Source organism: Alosa sapidissima, chromosome 12, assembly GCF_018492685.1.
Source record: "Alosa sapidissima isolate fAloSap1 chromosome 12, fAloSap1.pri, whole genome shotgun sequence".
Taxonomy (NCBI): domain Eukaryota; kingdom Metazoa; phylum Chordata; class Actinopteri; order Clupeiformes; family Clupeidae; genus Alosa; species Alosa sapidissima.
This window is the reverse complement of record NC_055968.1, coordinates 30018134-30038211: the sequence shown is the minus strand read 5'-3', so window position 1 is coordinate 30038211 and position 20078 is coordinate 30018134. Positions and strand designations below refer to the sequence as shown.

Below are 20078 nucleotides of genomic sequence, written 5' to 3'. Positions count from 1 at the left end.
AGAGAGAGACAGAAAGAGGGGGAGAGAGGGAAGAAGGGTGTAAGAGAGGGAGAGACAGAAAGAGGGGGAGAGAGGGAAGAAGGGTGTAAGAGAGGGAGAGACAGAAAGAGGGGGAGAGATGGAAGAAGGGTGTAAGAGAGGGAGGCAGAGAGTGGGGGAGAGAAGGAAGGAGAAAGAGAGATAGAGGGAGAGATGGGCTTCATACATTTCATTCGTAATTAAAATTCACTGCCTTTGTTTAGCTGACCTTTATTTGGCATTTGTTCCAGTTTGGGCTGTTAGTCGAAGCATATCAGTCCACTGTGGGGGGTTGAGAAGTGAACAGCCCAAAAAGCTTCCACACTCCTGACCTGTGTGTGTGTGTGTGTGTGTGTGTGTGTTACAGACTGACCGATAATGTGTCGATATTATATTGTTATTATATTATTATATTATATTATATCGGCCGACATAAGCTATTTGTAAAGCTATTTTGGTATTGGCGTTTATAATGTCTGATAATTATTTTTAAAGTAAGTAAAGGAAAATAGGCCAAATACTGATCCTTCATCTATATTTCCAGTTTTGTCTTTCTATTGCCGCACTGCTGTTAATGGTGTGTGGGGGAGGTTGTTGTCACAACTTGTCCTCCATTTCAGAGTCTTGAAATAGGTCATCCTATTTTTGCTCTTACACTTACAAACGTAACCTCCATGTCCCCTTTTAAACACAAATTATAACCATCGACTACTCTTTTCAATATATTTCTGCACAGTACCGTTCGAATGAATCAGACAAAAAATAGGCATCCCTGCATGGTTCAAACGTTATGGTGGAGGCAGTGTGGCTGCTGTAACCTGTTAACATGGGCGGTGAAATGAAAATCAACACCCAATGGAGTCGTTCCGCAGACGCGATGCAGGCAATGTGTTCAAGCCACTAGTCATTTTGCAATAATCCATAAGTATAGCATTGTTGCGATATTTAACGCAGTTAACGGTAAAAAAAAAAACATCATAAAGCTTAAAGTACATACCTTGAAAGTTATCATGGTAGTGGTGTTTATCACAAATCTGAAGCTATTATTCATAATAATTATTTCATAATGCAGCCTTTCATTAGGATACCAGATAGTTAGGCCTATTTAAAAACAATCTCCCACCTTGATCAGAACTTTTCAATATGCTAAATTTCAGAGTACATTTTTACATTGTGTTGAATGAATATCGGACTATTTATCGAAATCGGTAACAGTCTTTAAAATCTCATACTGATCGGGCTCTAGTGTGTGTGTGTGTGTGTGAATGGTGTGCGCTTGTGTGATAAAAACATCCTACTGCTCTTCAGAGAGTTTGTTTTACATACACACCATCTGTCTAAACATGGGAGGAATTTACGGAGGATGTCTCAGAATCTATTTGTCTTCCTCAGGAGCCTGAGTGCCCACTTTGTCAGCCTATCCGTCATCCTTTTCCAGCAGGCTTGGGCTGCTCATGTGACAGTCTGCAAATCTGTCATTTCGTTTCTTTTGGATGACTATCCATCTGCAGGTCTTCCCTTGTCATGAGGATCAGTCCGTCTGTCTGTCTTTCTCTCTTTCTATTGTCTTCTAAGCCTAAGAGCTAGTTATTAAGCATGTACAGTATACTACCTGATCTGATTTTATGGTCAGCGTACTGGACTTCTAGAGCAGGTAGGGGGATTTGTGTACTTGAAGTTATTCTATTTTGGAGTCCTTTAGGCCGTATACTGTTTCCAGTGGTCTATTTGTTCGCTTATTTTGTTAGCTGCCAAAGGCTAATATATAAGTTGCAGTAGTGTATATAAAACTGCTTGTATTGCTGTGTTGTTAGTTTTGTGTAAATGTATGAATGTGCTGTCTGTGAGCTTAGATATGTGGCTTCGGTAAGTTTTCACACCCACGGAGAGGTGACAGGACTATTTTGCGACGGCTCAAAGATTGCCCTCAGGGTGCGATTTGTTTCTTCCTATTATCATGCCCACTCCTCAGAGATACCACTTTCCTTCTCATCCGCCCTCTTGATGGAGGCATGTTGTTGTGTTGTGTCTGAGAAATGTCAGGGTAACTTCAAATAAAAGATGAAGAGTTGAGATGCAAAACCCTCTAAATCCGTCTGACCACTTTTCTTTTAAATGAGCATTATTTAATCTGGCTCCTATAGGTTTTTGCTTACAAATTGATATTTCAGACGAGAGACCGACACCAATGTCGATATTTGAGGATTATATTAAGCTTCAGTTGGTATTGTTTTTAGTATAAAGAGACATACTGCTAGCGCTTTCTCATTTTTCACTTTGACTTAATTTAATAAGAGTTTGACTTATTTTAAGATGTTTTTTTTAATCAAGAAATACCTTTGGCTGCCGGTGCATTAAGCAAATTTGTCATGATAAGATGTCTTAAAATAAGTCAAACTCTTATTAAAATAATCCTACGAGAAAGGGCTAGGGTTTGTAATACTAGTGTACAAGCATTGTTTGCTGTGGAGCACTTGTATCATTCCTACTTATAGCATTGTTTGCTGTGGAGCACTTGTCTAAAAGGGGGACAAATGTCCAAAAAGGAGGTCAGGCTCTGCAGGTGAGTCCTTATACTGACCCAAGTACCACTGTTTTTTTACAGGCTGCGTTTGTGTTGTGTGCAACCCCCTCACTGTCAGGTTGTGATCCTGTCAGGATCTGATTAGTTCTTGTTTTCTGTGCTGTATTCATGGGTTCCACAGGTCCCTTTCCACAGGTGTATAAAATCAAGCACCTTAATTATCAATGCAGACTGCATGGTGCTTGATTAATACACCTGTGGAAAGGGACCTGATAAAGCCCATGAATAGCCACTAATGAGAATACTGGAGAGCTTTGTGAGTGTGGGGCCTCAAGCACGGAGCACTTGAAGAACAAAACACTTACACATGTGTGCATACAAATAAATGTACAATTAATCAATAAGAACCCATTCACATTCAATTGTGAGTACATGCACATATACACACATATCCAAATGTATTCTGCATGTGAACACATATATACACATTCAGACACACTAGTGCATGTACACACACACACACACACACATACACACACACACACACACACACACACACACACACACACACACACACACACACACACACACACACACACACACACACAGAGACCCCACAGGCAAACACACATACACACATTCAGACCCTACAGGCACACATACACACATTCACACACACACACACACACACACACACACACACACACACACACACACATACTTGATGAGCTCTATGAGGCGCTCCTCCAGGTGGTTCTTGGTGAGGGAGAGCTCCTGGATCTGGGCGTCCATGCTGAGGCGCTGGCTCTGGGCCTCGGCCTGAAACTGCTCCAGCTGCTGCTTCAGCTCCTCACGCACCCCCTGCACCGCCACCAGAGCCTGCTCCGTACTGGGGGGGGGCACAGGGAGAGAGAGCAACAGAGGGGGGGGGGGGGGGGAGAAGGAAAGAGAGAGAGCAACAGAGGGGGGGGGGAGAAGGAAAGAGAGATAGCAACAGAGGGGGGGGGGGAGAAAGAAGGAAAGAGAGAGAGAGCGACAGAGGGGGGGGGGAGTGACAGAGAGGAGGGGAGAAGGAAAGAGAGAGAGAGCGACAGAGAAGGAGAGAAAGAGGAGTGAGAAACAAGAACGGGAGCGGGGGAGAAATAAAATAGACAGATAATAAAAGAGAAAACAGTGGCAACATGTGAACTTGTATGCTGACCACGGAATGTCTATTGCCAATGCCATGCTCTGTGTTTGTGTGAGTGAGCGAGTACATGCATGGCGTGCACCCCTCTGGAGGGTAGTGGTAGTGTCATACCTGTTCAGTTTCTCTCGAAGCTTCAGAATGTCCGCCTCAGTTTCACGCATCTCCCTCTCGGCCTTGGTGATGTGAGCATTCTTCTCATCAATCAGCCGAGAATACTCCTCATTAGCTCCCTTCACAAACAAACACACACACACACACACACACACACACAGAGAGAGGCATCAACTTCATTAGGAAAGGATTAATTATCTACAAGCCCAGTGCTATCATCTGCATTGTGTAGTCTCCTCATCCCATCGTGACCCAGTAAAGTCAACCCATTTGTGCTACTGCAACTGAGCTGGTCCACTTCTTCAGGACTACATCAATTAGAAGACTTGCTTGTACTTTTACAGTCTTTGCAAGAGAGAGAGAGAGAGAGTGTGTGTGAGTTTGTGTATCAGTGTGTGTGTGTGTGTGTGTGTGAGAGAGTGTATCAGTGTGTGTGTGTGTGTGAGAGAGTGTATCAGTGTGTGTGTGTGTGTGTGAGTTTGTGTATCAGTGTGTGTGTGTGTGTGTGTGTGAGAGTGTATCAGTGTGTGTGTGTGTGTGAGAGAGTGTATCAGTGTGTGTGTGTGTGTGTGAGTTTGTGTATCAGTGTGTGTGTGTGTGTGTGTGTGAGAGTGTATCAGTGTGTGTGTGTGTGTGTGTGTGAGAGAGTGTATCAGTGTGTGTGTGTATGTGTGAGAGAGTGTATCAGTGTGTGTGTGTGTGTGTGAGTTTGTGTATCAGTGTGTGTGTGTGTGTGTGTGTGTGTGAGAGAGTGTATCAGTGTGTGTGTGTGTGTGTGTGTGTGTGTGTGAGAGAGTGTATCAGTGTGTGTGTGTGTGTGTGAGAGTGTATCAGTGTGTGTGTGTGTGTGTGAGAGTGTATCAGTGTGTGTGTGTGTGTGTGTGTGTGTGAGAGAGTGTATCAGTGTGTGTGTGTGTGTGAGAGAGTGTATCAGTGTGTGTGTGTGTGTGTGTGAGAGAGTGTATCAGTGTGTGTGTGTGTGTGTGTGAGAGAGTGTTCTGCGCTCCACCACCAGAGGACTAATCATGTATTCCTTCCACCCGCTCCATCCAGAGTGAACGGGACAGTGGTCTCCCTTCTCCACTCCACTCCACTCCACTCCACTCAAGGCAATGTTAATGAACCTTTATTACTCCTGCCTGGGCTGCCAATTAATCTCCCTCGCTCCAGCAAACTTGAAACTCAGTTCGGCTGACTGTCCATTCCTCTGTCCTCTCTCTCTCTCTCTACCTCTCTTTATTTCTCTCCTACTCTTTCCTTCCACACTCAGTCATTCTCTTTGTTCTACCTTACCATTTCACCCTCTTCTCTTTCTTTCCTAGACCCTCTTTGCATTCGTTATTACATCACATTCACATTCTCTCTTGCACATACCTCATTTCCTCCTGCCTCATACCCGCCACCCTTCCTGTCCCTTGTCTCTTTAAACTCTCCTCCCAGCCTCCTCCCCTGCTTCCCTGCGCTGCTGCGCCCGACCCTGCTGCCGGCGTTACGGGCTCCGAGCGAACCCCAGAGCCAAGACCCCTTCCCGGCTACCTCATTACCGAAGATGGCCCCAGCGGCAGCGGCCGCCTGAGGTACCGTGGGGCGGGATGAAAGACTTTTGGTTGCGTCTTGGCACAGCGGGAGCAGAAGACAACAGGGAGAGAGAGGAGTGAGAGACAGACAGGAGGGAGAGACAGACAGGAGAGAGGCACAGCAGTGAGAGACAGCAATGAGAGACAGACAGGAGAGAGAGACAGCAGTGAGAGACAGACAGGAGGGAGACACAGACAGGAGAGAGGCACAGCAGTGAGAGACAGCAGTGAGAGACAGACAGGAGAGAGAGACAGCAGTGAGAGACAGACAGGAGGGAGAGACAGCAGTGAGAGACAGGAGTGAGAGACAGACAGGAGAGAGAGACAGCAGTGAGAGACAGGAGTGAGAGACAGACAGGAGAGAGAGACAGCAGTGAGAGACAGGAGGGAGAGACAGCAGTGAGAGACAGCAGTGAGAGACAGACAGCAGTGAGGGACAGACGGGAGAGAGGGACAGGCAGGAGGGAGAGACAGCAGTGAGAGACAGACAGACAGGAAGGAGAGATAGCAGTGAGAGACAGACGGGAGGGAGAGACAGCAGTGAGAGACAGACAGGAGAGAGGGACAGGCAGGAGGGAGAGACAGCAGTGAGAGACAGACAGGAGGGAGAGACAGACAGGAAGGAGAGATAGCAGTGAGAGACAGACGGGAGGGAGAGACAGCAGTGAGAGACAGACAGGAGAGAGGGACAGCATAGTAAAACATAAAACATAGGAAGGAGCCCACTTAGCCAACTTGTCCTGAGACTCAGTGACCTCACACCATCCCACATCACTGAGGCCCAGGACAATGTTACAGTAGCAACAATTAGACCCAACCAAATTACAAACAATGAAAAGGAAAATTACATCACCTATTGGAAAGAAGTCACTAAAACACAACCTAAATTACAATGATATTTGGCCCAAAAACGGGAATACACAACAGCTACTTACCAGAGTACACTAAAAGACCCAAAACTCAGGAAAACCATGACAATGTACAGACTCAGTGAGCACAGTCTCTCCATAGAAAAAGGCAGACACAGGCAGAACTGGCTGCCCAGAGAGGAGAGGCTATGCTCACACTGCAGCTTGGGGGCTGTAGAGACAGAACTGCACTTCTTGACAGAATGCCCGAAATATGAGGAAATTCGAACATTTAGTAAACTAAATTTAATCCTCCCAGAGTTTCGAACTTTGACAAATGAGGGTAAATTGCCTTACATCCTCAGAGAGAACGAGGATGTGGCCATTGTGGCTGCAAAATTTGTAGCAGCCTGCCATAACCTGAGGGACAGCCAGTGAGGCCACAGCCATACACAATAATAGGATTGTTATTATTATTAGAATTGTCTCTTAACTTGTATGTTTTACTTAATTTACAGTTCTGTTAAACATTATTTTATTTATATTTTTGTGTACATGTACGGTAATTGAGATTTGGCAATAATGTTATTGAAACGTTCATGCCAATAAAGCTTTCTTGAATTGAATTGACAGCAGTGAGAGACAGAAGTGAGAGACAGACGGGAGGGAGAGACAGACAGGAGTGAGAGACAGACAGGAGAGAGAGACAGCAGTGAGAGACAGACAGGAGAGAGAGACAGGACAACAGGGAGAGCCAGAGATGGAACTGCTGTGTGCTTATGCACCATGTGTGTGGCGTGGCATACCAACACCCGAGCGCATCCGACTGTCTTAAATTGATTTACTTCCAGAGGCAACCAAACAACCCCCCATTGCACCTCCAGACCACCTCCAAGAGTTCATTGGATTAAAGCTTTTAAACAGCATGCAGAGCGCTCCATGATCACTGGTTCTGACAGCCAACTCCAGACTAGGGCTGAAATGATTCATCGAGTTACTCGAATAACTCGATTACAAAAATTACTCGAGGCAAAAACCCTGCCTCGAAGCCTCGTTAAATTCCTATGACGCGCACTATACGCGCAGGGATTTTATTGTTCCACACGGACCGTTGTTCGGGAAGCACACCACTAGCGCGTGAATCGTGATACATTCTGAATCATAGATTATGTCTATGTTATAAATTAGCTGGCGAGATGGCGGAGTCAAGATGTCCATAAATGGTAGAGAATGTCTAAAGTTTTCAAGTAAAGTTTTGGGATCATTACATACTCAAAAAAGGAAAAGAACAAGCATCTGAACCGAAAACATGCACTCCATGCTGTTTCACCAAGCGTCAATAAAGTAGGCTATCAATCTATCTAGCCTATCTATCATCTATCTACGTAGCCTATAGCCTACATTGATGTTGGCTGATTTTAATCACATACTGTATTTGTAGCGATGTCGTGATATAATGTTTAGCTTTTTATGTTTTTAAGTAGTAAACTTATTCACGTTCAATTGCAAGACAGTATGCCTAAAAAAGAACCCATTTTTATACACACATGCATGCACCCTCATCTTCCCTCACGCACCGCACGCGTGCACACACACACACACACACACACACAGGTTGCTGGGTTACCATAGCAAATAGGCTTACCCCAGAAATGATTTTTTAGTAGCCTAATGGTAGGCTATTTTGTAGTAGCCTAATGGTAACATTATTTGTTAGTAGCCTAATGGTAAATGCTGCAGGTGTAGAAATCTACATAAAACAGATATTTACTTTGATGTCAAGTCTAGATTACAGCATGAAACTTGTTGTGCGTATTAATTCATTAAATTGCTTTCCCTCTTCTCCCTCCCAGCACTTCACAACATAGTATGGACAGCTTTGTTCGCCCAGCTAAGTCATGCACAAGAGGCTGCAATTTTACAGAGAGCATTTTGAACATTATTTAATTGTTGGCACTGGCACTTATAAACACTAAATGGGTAAATTGCAATAAATGGGCTTAGTTTTGGAGTCAAATGTTGGAGTTAGAATAAATACCTCTGTGCCAATTGCTTGATCATTTTACAGCCATGTCATTTTCGTTATGCATTATTTGTTTTGGTTGTTTAAAAATGCAAAAAAAAATGTATCCGATTAATCGATCGATAAAGTGCTAGATTAATCGATTACAAAAAGAATCGATAGCTGAAGCCCTACTCCAGACTGGCCCAGTGGCTTCATACAATCATTATAAGTGCTTTAGAGACAGGCAGCGCCTTATAGGACACATTCTTTCTCTCTCTCCCTCTCTTTCTCTCTCTCAAAATGCTTTATTGGCAGGACAAGGTCACTCGTATTGCCAAAGCAGTATATAATACAATGAATCTGGACATACACATAATACTCTCTCTCTCTCTGTTAGGACACTCTCTCTCTCTCTCTGCTAGGACACTCTCTCTCTCTGTGTTAGGACACTCACCTCCAGCTCTGAGACTTTTTCTGCCAGGCCGGATGTTCTCTTCTCCTCCGTCTTCATTTGAGTCTTCACCCCCTCCAGCTCCTCTTTCAGACTCTGGAAGGTCACACACACAGACACACACACACACAGACACACACACATACACACACACACACACACACACATACACACACACACACAAACACAGACACACACACACACAAAGCGGGCTGTTACATCCCAGCGAGCACTTGTCTGGCACCACAACACCAATCAATAGGCCTGGAGGACAGCTGGAATGAAACCCACATTTACCCCCATGATCAGAGGGATTCTGCTCTTTCCTACTTTCATTTGGTCTCAAAGGAAATGGGGAGTGAATGTTAAATGATCTTAATTTATATTCGTTAGCACTTTCCCTCTCTTGCGAGATAAACTCTTTTCCTAGGCAGCTGTGGGGGGACGCCATGTAAAGACCTGGCGATGAGCCAAGTGTGAGGTTCAGTGTTTAGCTAAAGCCACAACATGCAGTCAGGAAGACCCGTATCCAACCTGGGGAACCCGTGTTAGCTCACCTGAAGGCAAATCAGCACCCACTATAAAATGACCTTCAGGCTAAATTTACTGAGACTCAGAGAACTCTCAAGTCATGTTTGAATCATGACTGTCCACTCCCCTCATGGTGGATACATGTTCATGCATTTGGTCAGGGGTAATGAACTCAAATTAAGAGCTCATATGATTGCTCAGGGCTAAACTCTCACCAGAGAGCTTCTGTGTGTTTGTCTAGGACTGTAATCCCTTTGAACATAGTGCTGTGTTGAGCAGTGCTGGGCTATGTTGTGCAGTGCAGTGCTGGGCTATGCTATGGCTATGCTAAGTTGTGCAGTGCTGGGCTAAGCTATGCTGTGCTGTGCTGTGCAGTGCTGGGCTGGGCTATGCTATGCTGTGCAGTGCCTATGCTATGCTATGCTGCGCAGTGTTGGGCTATGTTATGCTACTGTATGTTGTGCAGTGCTGGGCTATGCTATGCTGTGCAGTGCTGGGCTAGGCTATGCTATGCTATGCTATGCTATGCTATGCTATGCTGTGCTGTGCTGTGCTGTGCTGTGCAGTGCTGGGCTATGCTATGTTGTGCAGTGCTGGGCTATGCTATGCTGAACAGTGTTGGGCTATGCTATGCTATGTTGTGCAGTGCTGGGCTATGCTATGCTATGCTGTGCTGTGCAGTGCTGGGCTGGGCTATGCTATGCTATGCTGTGCAGTGCTGGGCTATGCTATGCTGTTCTGTGTCATGTGATTGTGAAAACATCTCATAGAATCCCTTCCCCGAAATGTTACCACTTCACTGTTGCTGATCGCCCTTCCTGACTTCTATACAGTTTGGATAAAGGTACTTCACGTTATCATTTTCATCCCATCCCGTGTCATCCCAGACCTGACTTTTACATTTCTTGTACCATCACATCAATGCATGAATGAATCAATGAATGAATCAATAAATCAATTAATCAATAAGGCGTGCTGTGTTGGTCTCAAGACAAAGTGAAGATCCGCACACTGTAGAGCTCCCATTGAAGTATTTTTTATTTTGGTAACGTTTCAAGCCCTAACGGCCCTTCCTCAGACTTCCGTAAGGGCTTGAAACGTTACCAAAATAAAAAATACTTCAATGGGAGCTCTACAGTGTGCGGATGTTCACTTTGTCTTGTAACCGTATCTTCGATCCTGCACCTGGATTATTCTTGGATGTGAGTGATAAAACCGTGCTGTGTTGGTCTACCTGGATCTGGCTCTGCTGGCTCATGATCTCGGAGCTCATCTGGAACTTGAGCGCCTGCATCTCCTCACGACCAGTGTCCTGCTGCGTCCTAGCCTGAGCCTCGGCCTTCTCCAGCTTCTCCTGCACCTCCAGCAGTGTTTCCGGAAGCTTCTCGGCCTGCTGCAGTTCCTGTCGCAGGCTGTCGTTCTCCTGCCGGAGGGCAGCCAGGCTGGCGTTGAGGCGCTCGGCCTCCCTGCGCGCCTCCTGCTCGGTCTCCTCCTTACGCTGGCACGCCTCCTCGCGCTCGGCGGTCAACCGGCACAGGGTGATGCCCAGCTCGGCCGTCTCGGTGTTGGCGCGGTGCAGGCTCTCGCGCGCCTCCTCCCGCTCCATCGCCAGGCGCTCCAGCTGGGCCTTGAGCTCCCGCGCCTCCCCGCGCGCCTCCTCCAGCCCCCGGCCCAGCGCCTCCTCGCGCTCCCCGCGCTCCTGGAGCTCGGCCACGTGAGCGCGGTTCAGGCGCTCCGCCTCCTCCGTGAGCTTCCCGGCGCGGGCCGCCAGCTCCTGCTTCGCCTCCTCGGCCGCTTGCAGCCGGGCCCGGGCCTCGTCGGCGTCGCGCGTCGCGCTCCTCAGCTCCCCCTGCAGGCGGCCCAGCTCCTCGCCACGCGCTCCCAGCTGCTGCTCCAGAAGCCCCGCGTGGGCCTGCGCCTCCCGACGCTCCCGCTGCGCCTCCTCCAGCCCCCGGCGCTGCGCCTCCTCGCTACCCGCCTGCAGCGCCGCGTTCTCCCCCTCCAGGCGACGCACGCGACCCTGAGAGAGGCCAGCCACCGAGAGGTGGACAAAGAGATGAAAGAGGGACAGGGAGATAAAGAGAAAGAGAGAGAGAGAACACAGAGAGAAGGAGGGAAATAGAGGTAAATAGAGAGAATAGAAGACAAAGGTAAAAAGTAAAAGCCGTAAGACAGGAGAGGAAGACAAAAGGAAAGACTTGCGGAGAGGTAAGGCAAGAAGAGGAACAGAGTGAGAGAGACAGAAAGGTACAGACATGGAGACACAGGAAATCAAGAAAGGAGGACAACGTCAAAGTAGAGCGACAGAATAGACAGAGGAAGTAGGGAGAGTGCACCATGGGAAGTGATAAGAGTGAGTAAAGAGACATCACAGCTGAAGAATAGGCTACTGAAATAAAATAACCTTCAAGCGTGCGGCTCTGCATCTGTCTTACATGTACATGCAATTAACCACAACCAAGACACATACAGCATTAGACGAGCTGATTGACCTGCATAAGCTGCCCTGAAAATACACCAGCGTAAATCAGAATGTAATTCTGACGTGCACTCCAAATTGGTCTATATGAACCTGATTGGAGTGTTAAACATACTGTGTCTACCGTCCCTCCATGAGTTCATCTTAGGAGAATTTCCTTGGCAGGGAGGAATTTCTCATCCTCCTTACACTGGGTGTGCACATTACTATGCAGTCATACGGATATCTATATATCTGGAGTGCAGTACATGGGCACATGTTTGTCCTGCCAGTTAATATCTAATGCGTGTGTTTGCAGCTGAATGTCCTGCCAGTTAGTATCTGATGCGTGTGTTTGCTGCTGAATGTCCTGCCAGTTAGTATCTGATGCGTTTGTTTGCTGCTGAATGTCCTGCCAGTTAGTATCTGATGCGTGTGTTTGCTGCTGAATGTCCTGCCAGTTAGTATCTGATGCGTGTGTTTGCTGCTGAATGTCCTGCCAGTTAGTATCTGATGCGTGTGTTTGCTGCTGAATGTCCTGCCAGTAAGTATCTGGTGCATGACATGATTAGTAAATGGTGGGGTGGTTGAGTGGGGAGAGGGGATGCCCTCACTGACCTCTGATGCCTCTGCCTGCGCAGTCACTCTCTGCAGACGCTCCTCCAGGGTTTTGGCCTCCTCACGCAGACGGCTCTCTCTCTCCTCGGCAGCGGCGGCAGCGTCGGCCATCCTGGCACGCAGGGTGGCCGCCTCTGCCTCCAGGGTGGCGCGCGTCTCGGCCAGGTCCCTCTGGCTCTCCTCCGAGCGCCGCACGGTCTCCAGCAGCCCCTCGTTGAGCCCCATCAGGCTGGTGCACTGGGCGCGGTAGTCCTCGGCGCGGCGCGCCTGCTCCTTGGCGCCGGCCTCCAGCTCGGCCGCGCTCGCCCGCAGCGCGTCCCGCGCGGCCTCGGCCGCCGCCAGACGCTCCCGCAGCTCGCCCGCCTCGTGCCGGAGCCCCTCGCTCGCCTCCTGCGCGCCGCAGCGGCCAGCCTCCAACCGCTCGGTCAGCGCGGCCACCTCCTCCTTCAGTCGCTCGCTCTCCTCCTGCGCCTCCTTGCCCTTCCCCTCCGCCCTGGTCAGCGCCTCCCGGCTGGCGTCCAGCTCTTGGCCGAGCTGCTCGGCCCTCCTCTGGCTCTCGGCGGCCTCCTCCAGGGCTTTAGAGCGCGCCTGCTGCTCCTCCTTGAGCTCGTCCAGCAGCTGGTGGATCTTCTGGGCGGAGTCCAGGTGCCCGGCCGCCCGCTCGCCCTTGTCCTGCAGCGTCGCGTCCAGCTGCTCCACCAGCTCGCGCCCGCGCCGCTCGGCCGCCTCTAGCTGCTCCTGCCGGGCGACCAGCGCCGCACTGAGGGACTCTGCCTGGCCGGCGACCGCCCGCTCCCGCTCCGCTTGCCGCGTCTGGGCGTCCAGCGAGGCGTCCAGCTGCCGCTGGAGCTCCATGACCACGGCGCGCAGCTCCGAGGCCTCGCTGCCCAGTTCGCCCACGCGGCCCAGGAGCTCCTTCTCACGCAGCTCCGACTGGTCCAGCTCCAGGCGAAGCTCGTCCACCGCGCCCAGCATGGACGACGAGTCGTCCGCCAGGCCGGAAGTGTCGCAGGGGAGGCCGAGACCCAAGCCGCTGCGATCCAGGTCGGGGCTGCCCAGGAACTCATGGGCCTGAGGGCAGAAGGAAGGATAGGAAGAGAGAGAGAGAGAGGTAGACAGAGAGTTAGAAAATGGGACAAGAGTAAAAAGAAAAACAGAAACATGAAAAAAGAGAGAGAAAAAAAACAGAAGGAGACAGAATGGGACCAAACAAAAACTGAGATGGATGGGATTATTAGCAGATACTCTGAAAAACAGAAGAGGGCAGATGGTTCTGAATAACAACAACGCAACAGAAAACCTACAGGCTTAGTAATGCGACTATAAGAACAAGACAGGGAAAAGGGTGTGTTATCATATCCCCTGCAACACATGTGTCTATTCTGTGTCAGTCAAATACTGCCATCTATAGGGGGGTTATAATTCTTCAGTACTGACTGAAAACTAATAAAGATATTTTACAGTTTTTAACAATCACTAACATATTTTTGTCCAATCTGTAGCCATCTGTTTTCAAAACTCTAAATACAATTAGCATAACATCCGTCTGTTGTGGACCAATTCATGTTGATTACGCACAATATATATATATAGTCATTGTCATCACGTTTCTTGAATGATTAAATTTCCCAAAACCAAGATTATGAATCTTTTTTATCTTATTTTCAAATGCTTACACACAGTATGCCAGAATAGAAAACCTTCCATACTGTGCATGTCATAAAACCTCTTGTTCTACTATACAGCAGCTCAAGAGCTCTATTGGCACTGTTAATATTAACAGATCATTGAAGGACTGTGAAATGTCTGATGTAAAAAAGACATCAACCATAGCTGACAACCTGATGCTGGAGATCATACTGTAAATACATGGAAATAAACAATACTATCAAAAGGGACTTTGATTGTTTTCTGTTCAATGTGGTCGGCAACCGCACAGGAACATAAACAGAGAGAAAAATCTGGGAATGACTGGACAAGGGACAGAAATAGCTGCATGAGGGAGAGGAGTAGTTGGACATGGTCAGATATGAGCTGGACCAGAAACATGGAAGGAAGTCTAGGAGGAGAAGGGTAAGAATGTGTGGTGGTGTTGAAATGTACATTGTATGTTGGTTCCTGTAGTATTGAAACATGAAAATGAATGCAATGAATTTTTGGAATGCTATCAAATGTTAGTATTTTGAGAGCTGGTGTGCAGTTGTTGTTTGTTTTGTGTGTGTGTGTGTTAAAAGTGTATTACCTGTGAATAGGAGCTTGCCAGGCTGTTGATGCTGGAACTGCGACTGGGTGGTTTCCACATGTGACTAGGGGAGTTGGTCATACCCAGAGTCCTCCTACAGGGTAAACAAACACAGACAGATGCGCACACGCACACACACACGCACACACACACACACACGTACACACAGAATCAATTGTCTTTGGAAAATGGAGAATGTGTGTAATGACTGGCAAATGAGAACTCTTGTTTTGTTGTTTATTCTGTTGCTGTGTTACTGTTTACTGTGTTGTTGGTGTTTACTGTGTTACTTTCCGGCTACCTGGCAAAAGTGGGCCAGGCTGAGTCAAGGTCATGACCCCGAGACGCCACATCGAATTGCACATCGTTCAGCTCGTACAAATGATTGATGATGTCAACACTCAGGTGGGGCTTCAGGAAGGGACTGCGGGAGTAGTACCAGTCACTGTAAACACACAAAAAAACACACACACACACAAAGACACGCACTCACACATACACACACACACACACACACACACACACACACACAAAGACACGCACTCCCCCCCCCACACACACACACAGACAGACACAAAGACACACACACAGACAGACACAAAGACACACACAGACACCCAGACACAAAGACATGCACACACACAGACACAAAAACAGAATTTGATTTTAGTTATAATCAGTTATAATAATAATAATAATAATAAGTTGGATTCTGGATTTTTTAACAAACAGGACACAGAGAGTAAGGGTGAACGGAGTTCTGTCTGGTCAGCTTTGCTCTTCTACAGGCTCACCACAGGGGTGTGTACTTTCACCCCTCCTGTTCATCCTAAGCACGAACATGTGTGAAGCTGTCTGTAAAAAAGGACAACAGCGCCTGTACTGCCTGAGAAAACTGCACCACTTTCATCACTTTCATTTCATCATGCTTTTATCGAATCCATTATATCTCTTTCCTTAGTGTCATGGGTCTGCTTCATTTAAACTCAGGAATAGTTTAAATCAAATTGTAAGATGGTCAAGTAAGCTGATTGGTGAGTCCCAGCTGCACCCCACATCCCTGTATGCTAAACAACTACAGCGGATAGCTATGGCCATCTTAGAAGATAGCCTACACCTTATCACCCTTTGGGAGATAAGTCCAGTATCTCCCTTCTGGATGGAGGCTAATAGTCCCTAGATGTAGGACTACAAGATTTGAAAACAGTTTTCTACAAAGACAAAGACAGGTGGTCTACAAAGTGTGAAGGATGTTCTGCCTCCTATTTGATTTCTATATATGGTTTTGTGAGAAATGGCCTTTAAAGAAGTGAAAGCTGAAGGGGGGGGGGACTTTCAGTACCATTTCAGAGAAATAGGTACAAGTTCACGAGAAGTTCTGTATCCTCAAATAGCTGGACATTGCAACCTCTGTGTTTGGAAATGAATGAGCCACTTTCAGCAGCAGAAATAAATCACTTTCACCATGTGCCCAGTTTCTGACTGGTGTTAGTCTGTGGTTTTGCCATTGACACAACCTTTTGGCAGGTGTCTCGCCAGTGACTATACTGCAGTATTGCCTCCACCAAGGAGATGATCATTTTATGTCTGTAAGCAGTACAGCCAAAGTTAAATGTTTCATGAAACCTGGTGAAAGGGTGTAGCCTGGACCAAGGAGGAGACCATTACATTTGTGAGCGGATCTGAATCCCAAAGCGGATCCACATACAGTATGTAGTTTCTCTTTCATTCACATTGGGAGACATTTGCAAGAAACTTGGCCTTGGCAGAGGTCTGCGGTCTCCATCTGCATCTCCCAGTTTTTTTAATCGCAGTTTTGTGCCATCGAACTGTGCGTCTGTAGATGACGCATTAACCAGGGGTGTAAAAAGAGGATGTGGAGAATAGGGACAGTGAGAGTGACTACGGTCCAGTGCGCTGACCCAGGACACTGGGCTGCTTGGACGCTGCGTGCGCACACTTACCTAGTGGCCCTCTGGTTCATGAGGCACTGCTGTAGTGTGTCAGCTAAGCGCTGGTGCACCAGAGAGTAGCGCAGGAAAGCTCGACCCTTCCCCAGAGATGTTTTCAACTGTGTGTAGACACAGTCAAGAGTCACACACACACACACACACACACACACACACACACACACAAACAAACCGTTAGAACCGGTTACACTAAAGTGGTATCTAAGTAGTGTGGTATAAGTGGTTTATGAAGGCTATAGCTAGGCCCACGTACTGTCTAGTATTGTCTGTACAAACAGCACTATTTCTGTTTCCTGTGTCAGACCAGTCCACATACACGAAGGGGCTTTCACGTGTTCTCAACCACAAACCATAAATAGGTTATCAACTGACCCTTTAATAGAAGACTAGATACACATAGAAATAGATAAATACAGAAATAGAGATGCACAGAAAAGAGACATACAGCAAGTGTAGTGAACGACTGAAAACACACACTAGTACACATTGCCTAGTGCTTACTGTACCTCTGGGATGGACTTGACAAAGCGAATCCCATCGTTGGCTCCTTTCACCTTGGCTAAGCAGTCACTAAAGTAGTCCCAGTAGTCTTTCCTATTGCCCAGCAGGGTAGTCTTCTCCTTCTGGTCAAACTGGACACACACACACACACACACACACTTACTATTGCATAAAAACTACAACAAATAAAATTCCATGCAGAATTCATAAACACTCTTATAGCAATGTAACAAATACAAATTTCTTTGAAGCAGTGCGTCTTTAATTTTTTTCAACAACTGATAACAACAAAATCCAAAGTATTTCCAAACTACTTTTTTGTCATTACTCTTTGTACTCTTGTGAAACCTTGCCCAAATGTGAAAAAAGGCTTGTGAGTCTTCTGAGCTGGCACAAGCCTTTTTCACATGTGGGGAAGGCGAAATGACATCAGTTAAGCCCACATGGTAAAACTCACAAGTCTAAAGGTGTCGACTTGTCAATTTGAAAACTGCCGTTGCCAACAGAAATGTGGCGCAGTCCAGAGAGAAAATCATTGCAAATATACATTGTTAACCTTGAGAGAAGTGACAACTGGACGTTTTATTAAGCCTCCCACTACACCGTTTTGAGGTCTGTGTAACCATCCAAAGTGGAGTTACAGGTCTCCTTCCATTCATGAGGAAGCCTGCCTTTTAGCCATTTCCATTAGACTCGTAAATCCGTCGCCCGAGTTGGAAAGTGTAAATTACCCAGCTTTCTTGAGGCATTTCACGCCGGCACGTCCCCTTTACCTCAGAGTACTTGGGGGTACCCCGAGATGGACGTACGACCTCACGACAAACATGGCTGCGCCCATACCCAGATAGCAAGAGGCTGGCGGACCACTGTCAGTCCATTGGGGGCATAGCTGGCGGTCCACTGGCGGGTTGCAGACAAATTGCCCAATATTTTGCCACTATTGTTTTAAAATCTTTTTCATTTGTTCAGTTATACTCCATATATCATTTTATTAACTTTTCTTAATATTTATGACAAAAAGAAATTTGCTGACGACACAACTCTGGTGGGTCTCATCACCAAGGGCGACGAGACTCAATACAGGTTGGAGGTCGACCATCTGACCACATGGTGCAGGGACAACAACCTCCTGCTGAACGTCAGCAAGACCAAAGAGATTGTTGTTGACTTCCGGAGAGGTCACACCCAACACCTGCCACTGACCATCGACGGTGCTGTGGTGGAGAGAGCGAGCAGCACCAAATTCCTGGGGGTGCACATCAGTGAAGACCTCTCCTGGACCACCAACACTGCATCACTGGCGAAGAGAGCTCAGCGCCGCCTGTACTTCCTGCGGAAACTCAGGCGAGCAAGTGCTCCACCAGCCATCATGACCACATTCTACCGAGGCACCATTGAGAGCATCCTCTCCAGCTGTATCGCTGTGTGGGGCGGAAGCTGCACTGAATACAACAGGAAAGCCCTGCAGCGCATAGTGAAGACAGCTGGAAGGATTATTGGTGCTTCACTTCCCTCCCTGAAGGACATTTACACCACCCACCTCACCCGCAAGGCGACCAAAATTGTGAGTGATGCAAGTCACCCCGCTCACAATCTGTTTGATCTACTGCCCTCTGGGAAGAGGTACAGAAGCCTGCGCTCCCGCACTACCAGACTCACCAACAGCTTCATACACCAAGCTGTAAGGATGCTGAACTCTCTCCCTCCTCTCCCCCCTCCACCCTCAGCTACATAACATCCTGGACATTGGACCCACAATGGCCGCCTGCACTACTCCACTTGCACACTTGCACACTTGTACACTTTACAACTTGTTGTTGTTGTCCTGAAAACACAACACTTCTGCTGCTCTTACATAACTTGCACCACTATGCCACTTTCTTTCTTACTTAGGTCAAACAGAACTACCCAGGCCTTTTATTGGCCTGACTTTGCACTAGTATTTTATTGACTGTCTATGCACAATTTCAACCAAATTTTGCTGCTCTTATTTTTTTCATTATTATATGTGCCCTCTTATTTACTTATTTACTTACTTTTTTGTTTACTTGAATGTTATGTTTGTCTGTGGACTTAAATTGGTAAAATATGTCTTGTCTTCACCGTGGGATAGTGAGAAACGTAATTTCGATCTCTTTGTATGTCTGGAACATGTGAAGAAATTGACAATAAAGCTGACTTTGACTTTGACTTTGACTTTGAAAATAAATATTATTTAAAGAGATGGTGGTCCAACGGCGAACCACAAGTGGTACGCAACCAGTGGCATACCACCAGCGGTCCGCTATCTGCCAATCTGATTTTGCAATCTGGGTAGTTGAGATGAGATGACATGTATTTTCTTTGCATTTGTACTGTGTTGGTCATTTTAAAGTCAATGCAATGCTCTTACACACTAGATTACATTGCTGCTTCAATCTGGTCACCAATTCATGCAATGCACGGTCTTGCTGTGCGTGCAATACAATGTAACGAATAACAATGACTAGCCTCCTGCTAATGCCCCTCGTGGCTCGAGAGAAACGCGACAGCACTTGTTGAAATTGAAATAGGCGAAATTGTGTTACTAAAAAAAGGTTTTATTATTAATTCACATTGACCATACCCAGTAAGGGAGAGTGAGAGACGTGTTCTCGTGTTCTAGACCAATGTCCAACACCAACGAGACAGCTGCTGCCCTGGTGGCATCCATGTTCTTCCCAAAATAACTACAAACCCCAGCGTTCCTCTAGCAACTCATTCCTACATGTTGTACGGGTGGTTGTACGATGATTTACGAGTCTAATGGAAAGGGCCATTTGTATGCCAGGAATATCTGGCTGGAGACACTACCAAGTTGGCTCAGGGTGGCAAGTAGTCGTGCCTAAGAGGACTTTTGTGTCACTCACCTGGAGCAGGTATTCTAGCTTGTAGGAGAACTTGTGTAGGTTTGAGCTGTCATCCGTGATGGGTTCTCCAGACTCTTTGTACTCTTTAGCAAGCTCAGCCACAGCATCTGTGACAACAGAGAACACACATATATCACACAGAAACAC

At 47.0% G+C, this 20078-nt stretch overlaps 1 protein-coding gene across 3 annotated transcripts in view; it reads right to left on the bottom strand.

Moving 5' to 3' along the window:
- LOC121677727 (FYVE and coiled-coil domain-containing protein 1-like) overlaps positions 1-20078 on the bottom strand; it is a 32238-nt gene that overhangs the window by 9919 nt on the left and 2241 nt on the right. For all 3 annotated transcript variants that reach the window (XM_042056645.1, XM_042056644.1, XM_042056643.1), the window contains exons 3-12: positions 19932-20038; positions 17049-17174; positions 16537-16643; positions 14874-15017; positions 14573-14666; positions 12331-13401; positions 10489-11274; positions 8727-8819; positions 3843-3961; positions 3264-3431 (exon numbers count right to left, since the gene is read on the bottom strand). In XM_042056645.1, the coding sequence (XP_041912579.1) occupies positions 3264-3431; positions 3843-3961; positions 8727-8819; positions 10489-11274; positions 12331-13401; positions 14573-14666; positions 14874-15017; positions 16537-16643; positions 17049-17174; positions 19932-20038 (2815 nt within the window). The remainder of the gene's footprint in view (positions 1-3263; positions 3432-3842; positions 3962-8726; positions 8820-10488; positions 11275-12330; positions 13402-14572; positions 14667-14873; positions 15018-16536; positions 16644-17048; positions 17175-19931; positions 20039-20078) is intronic.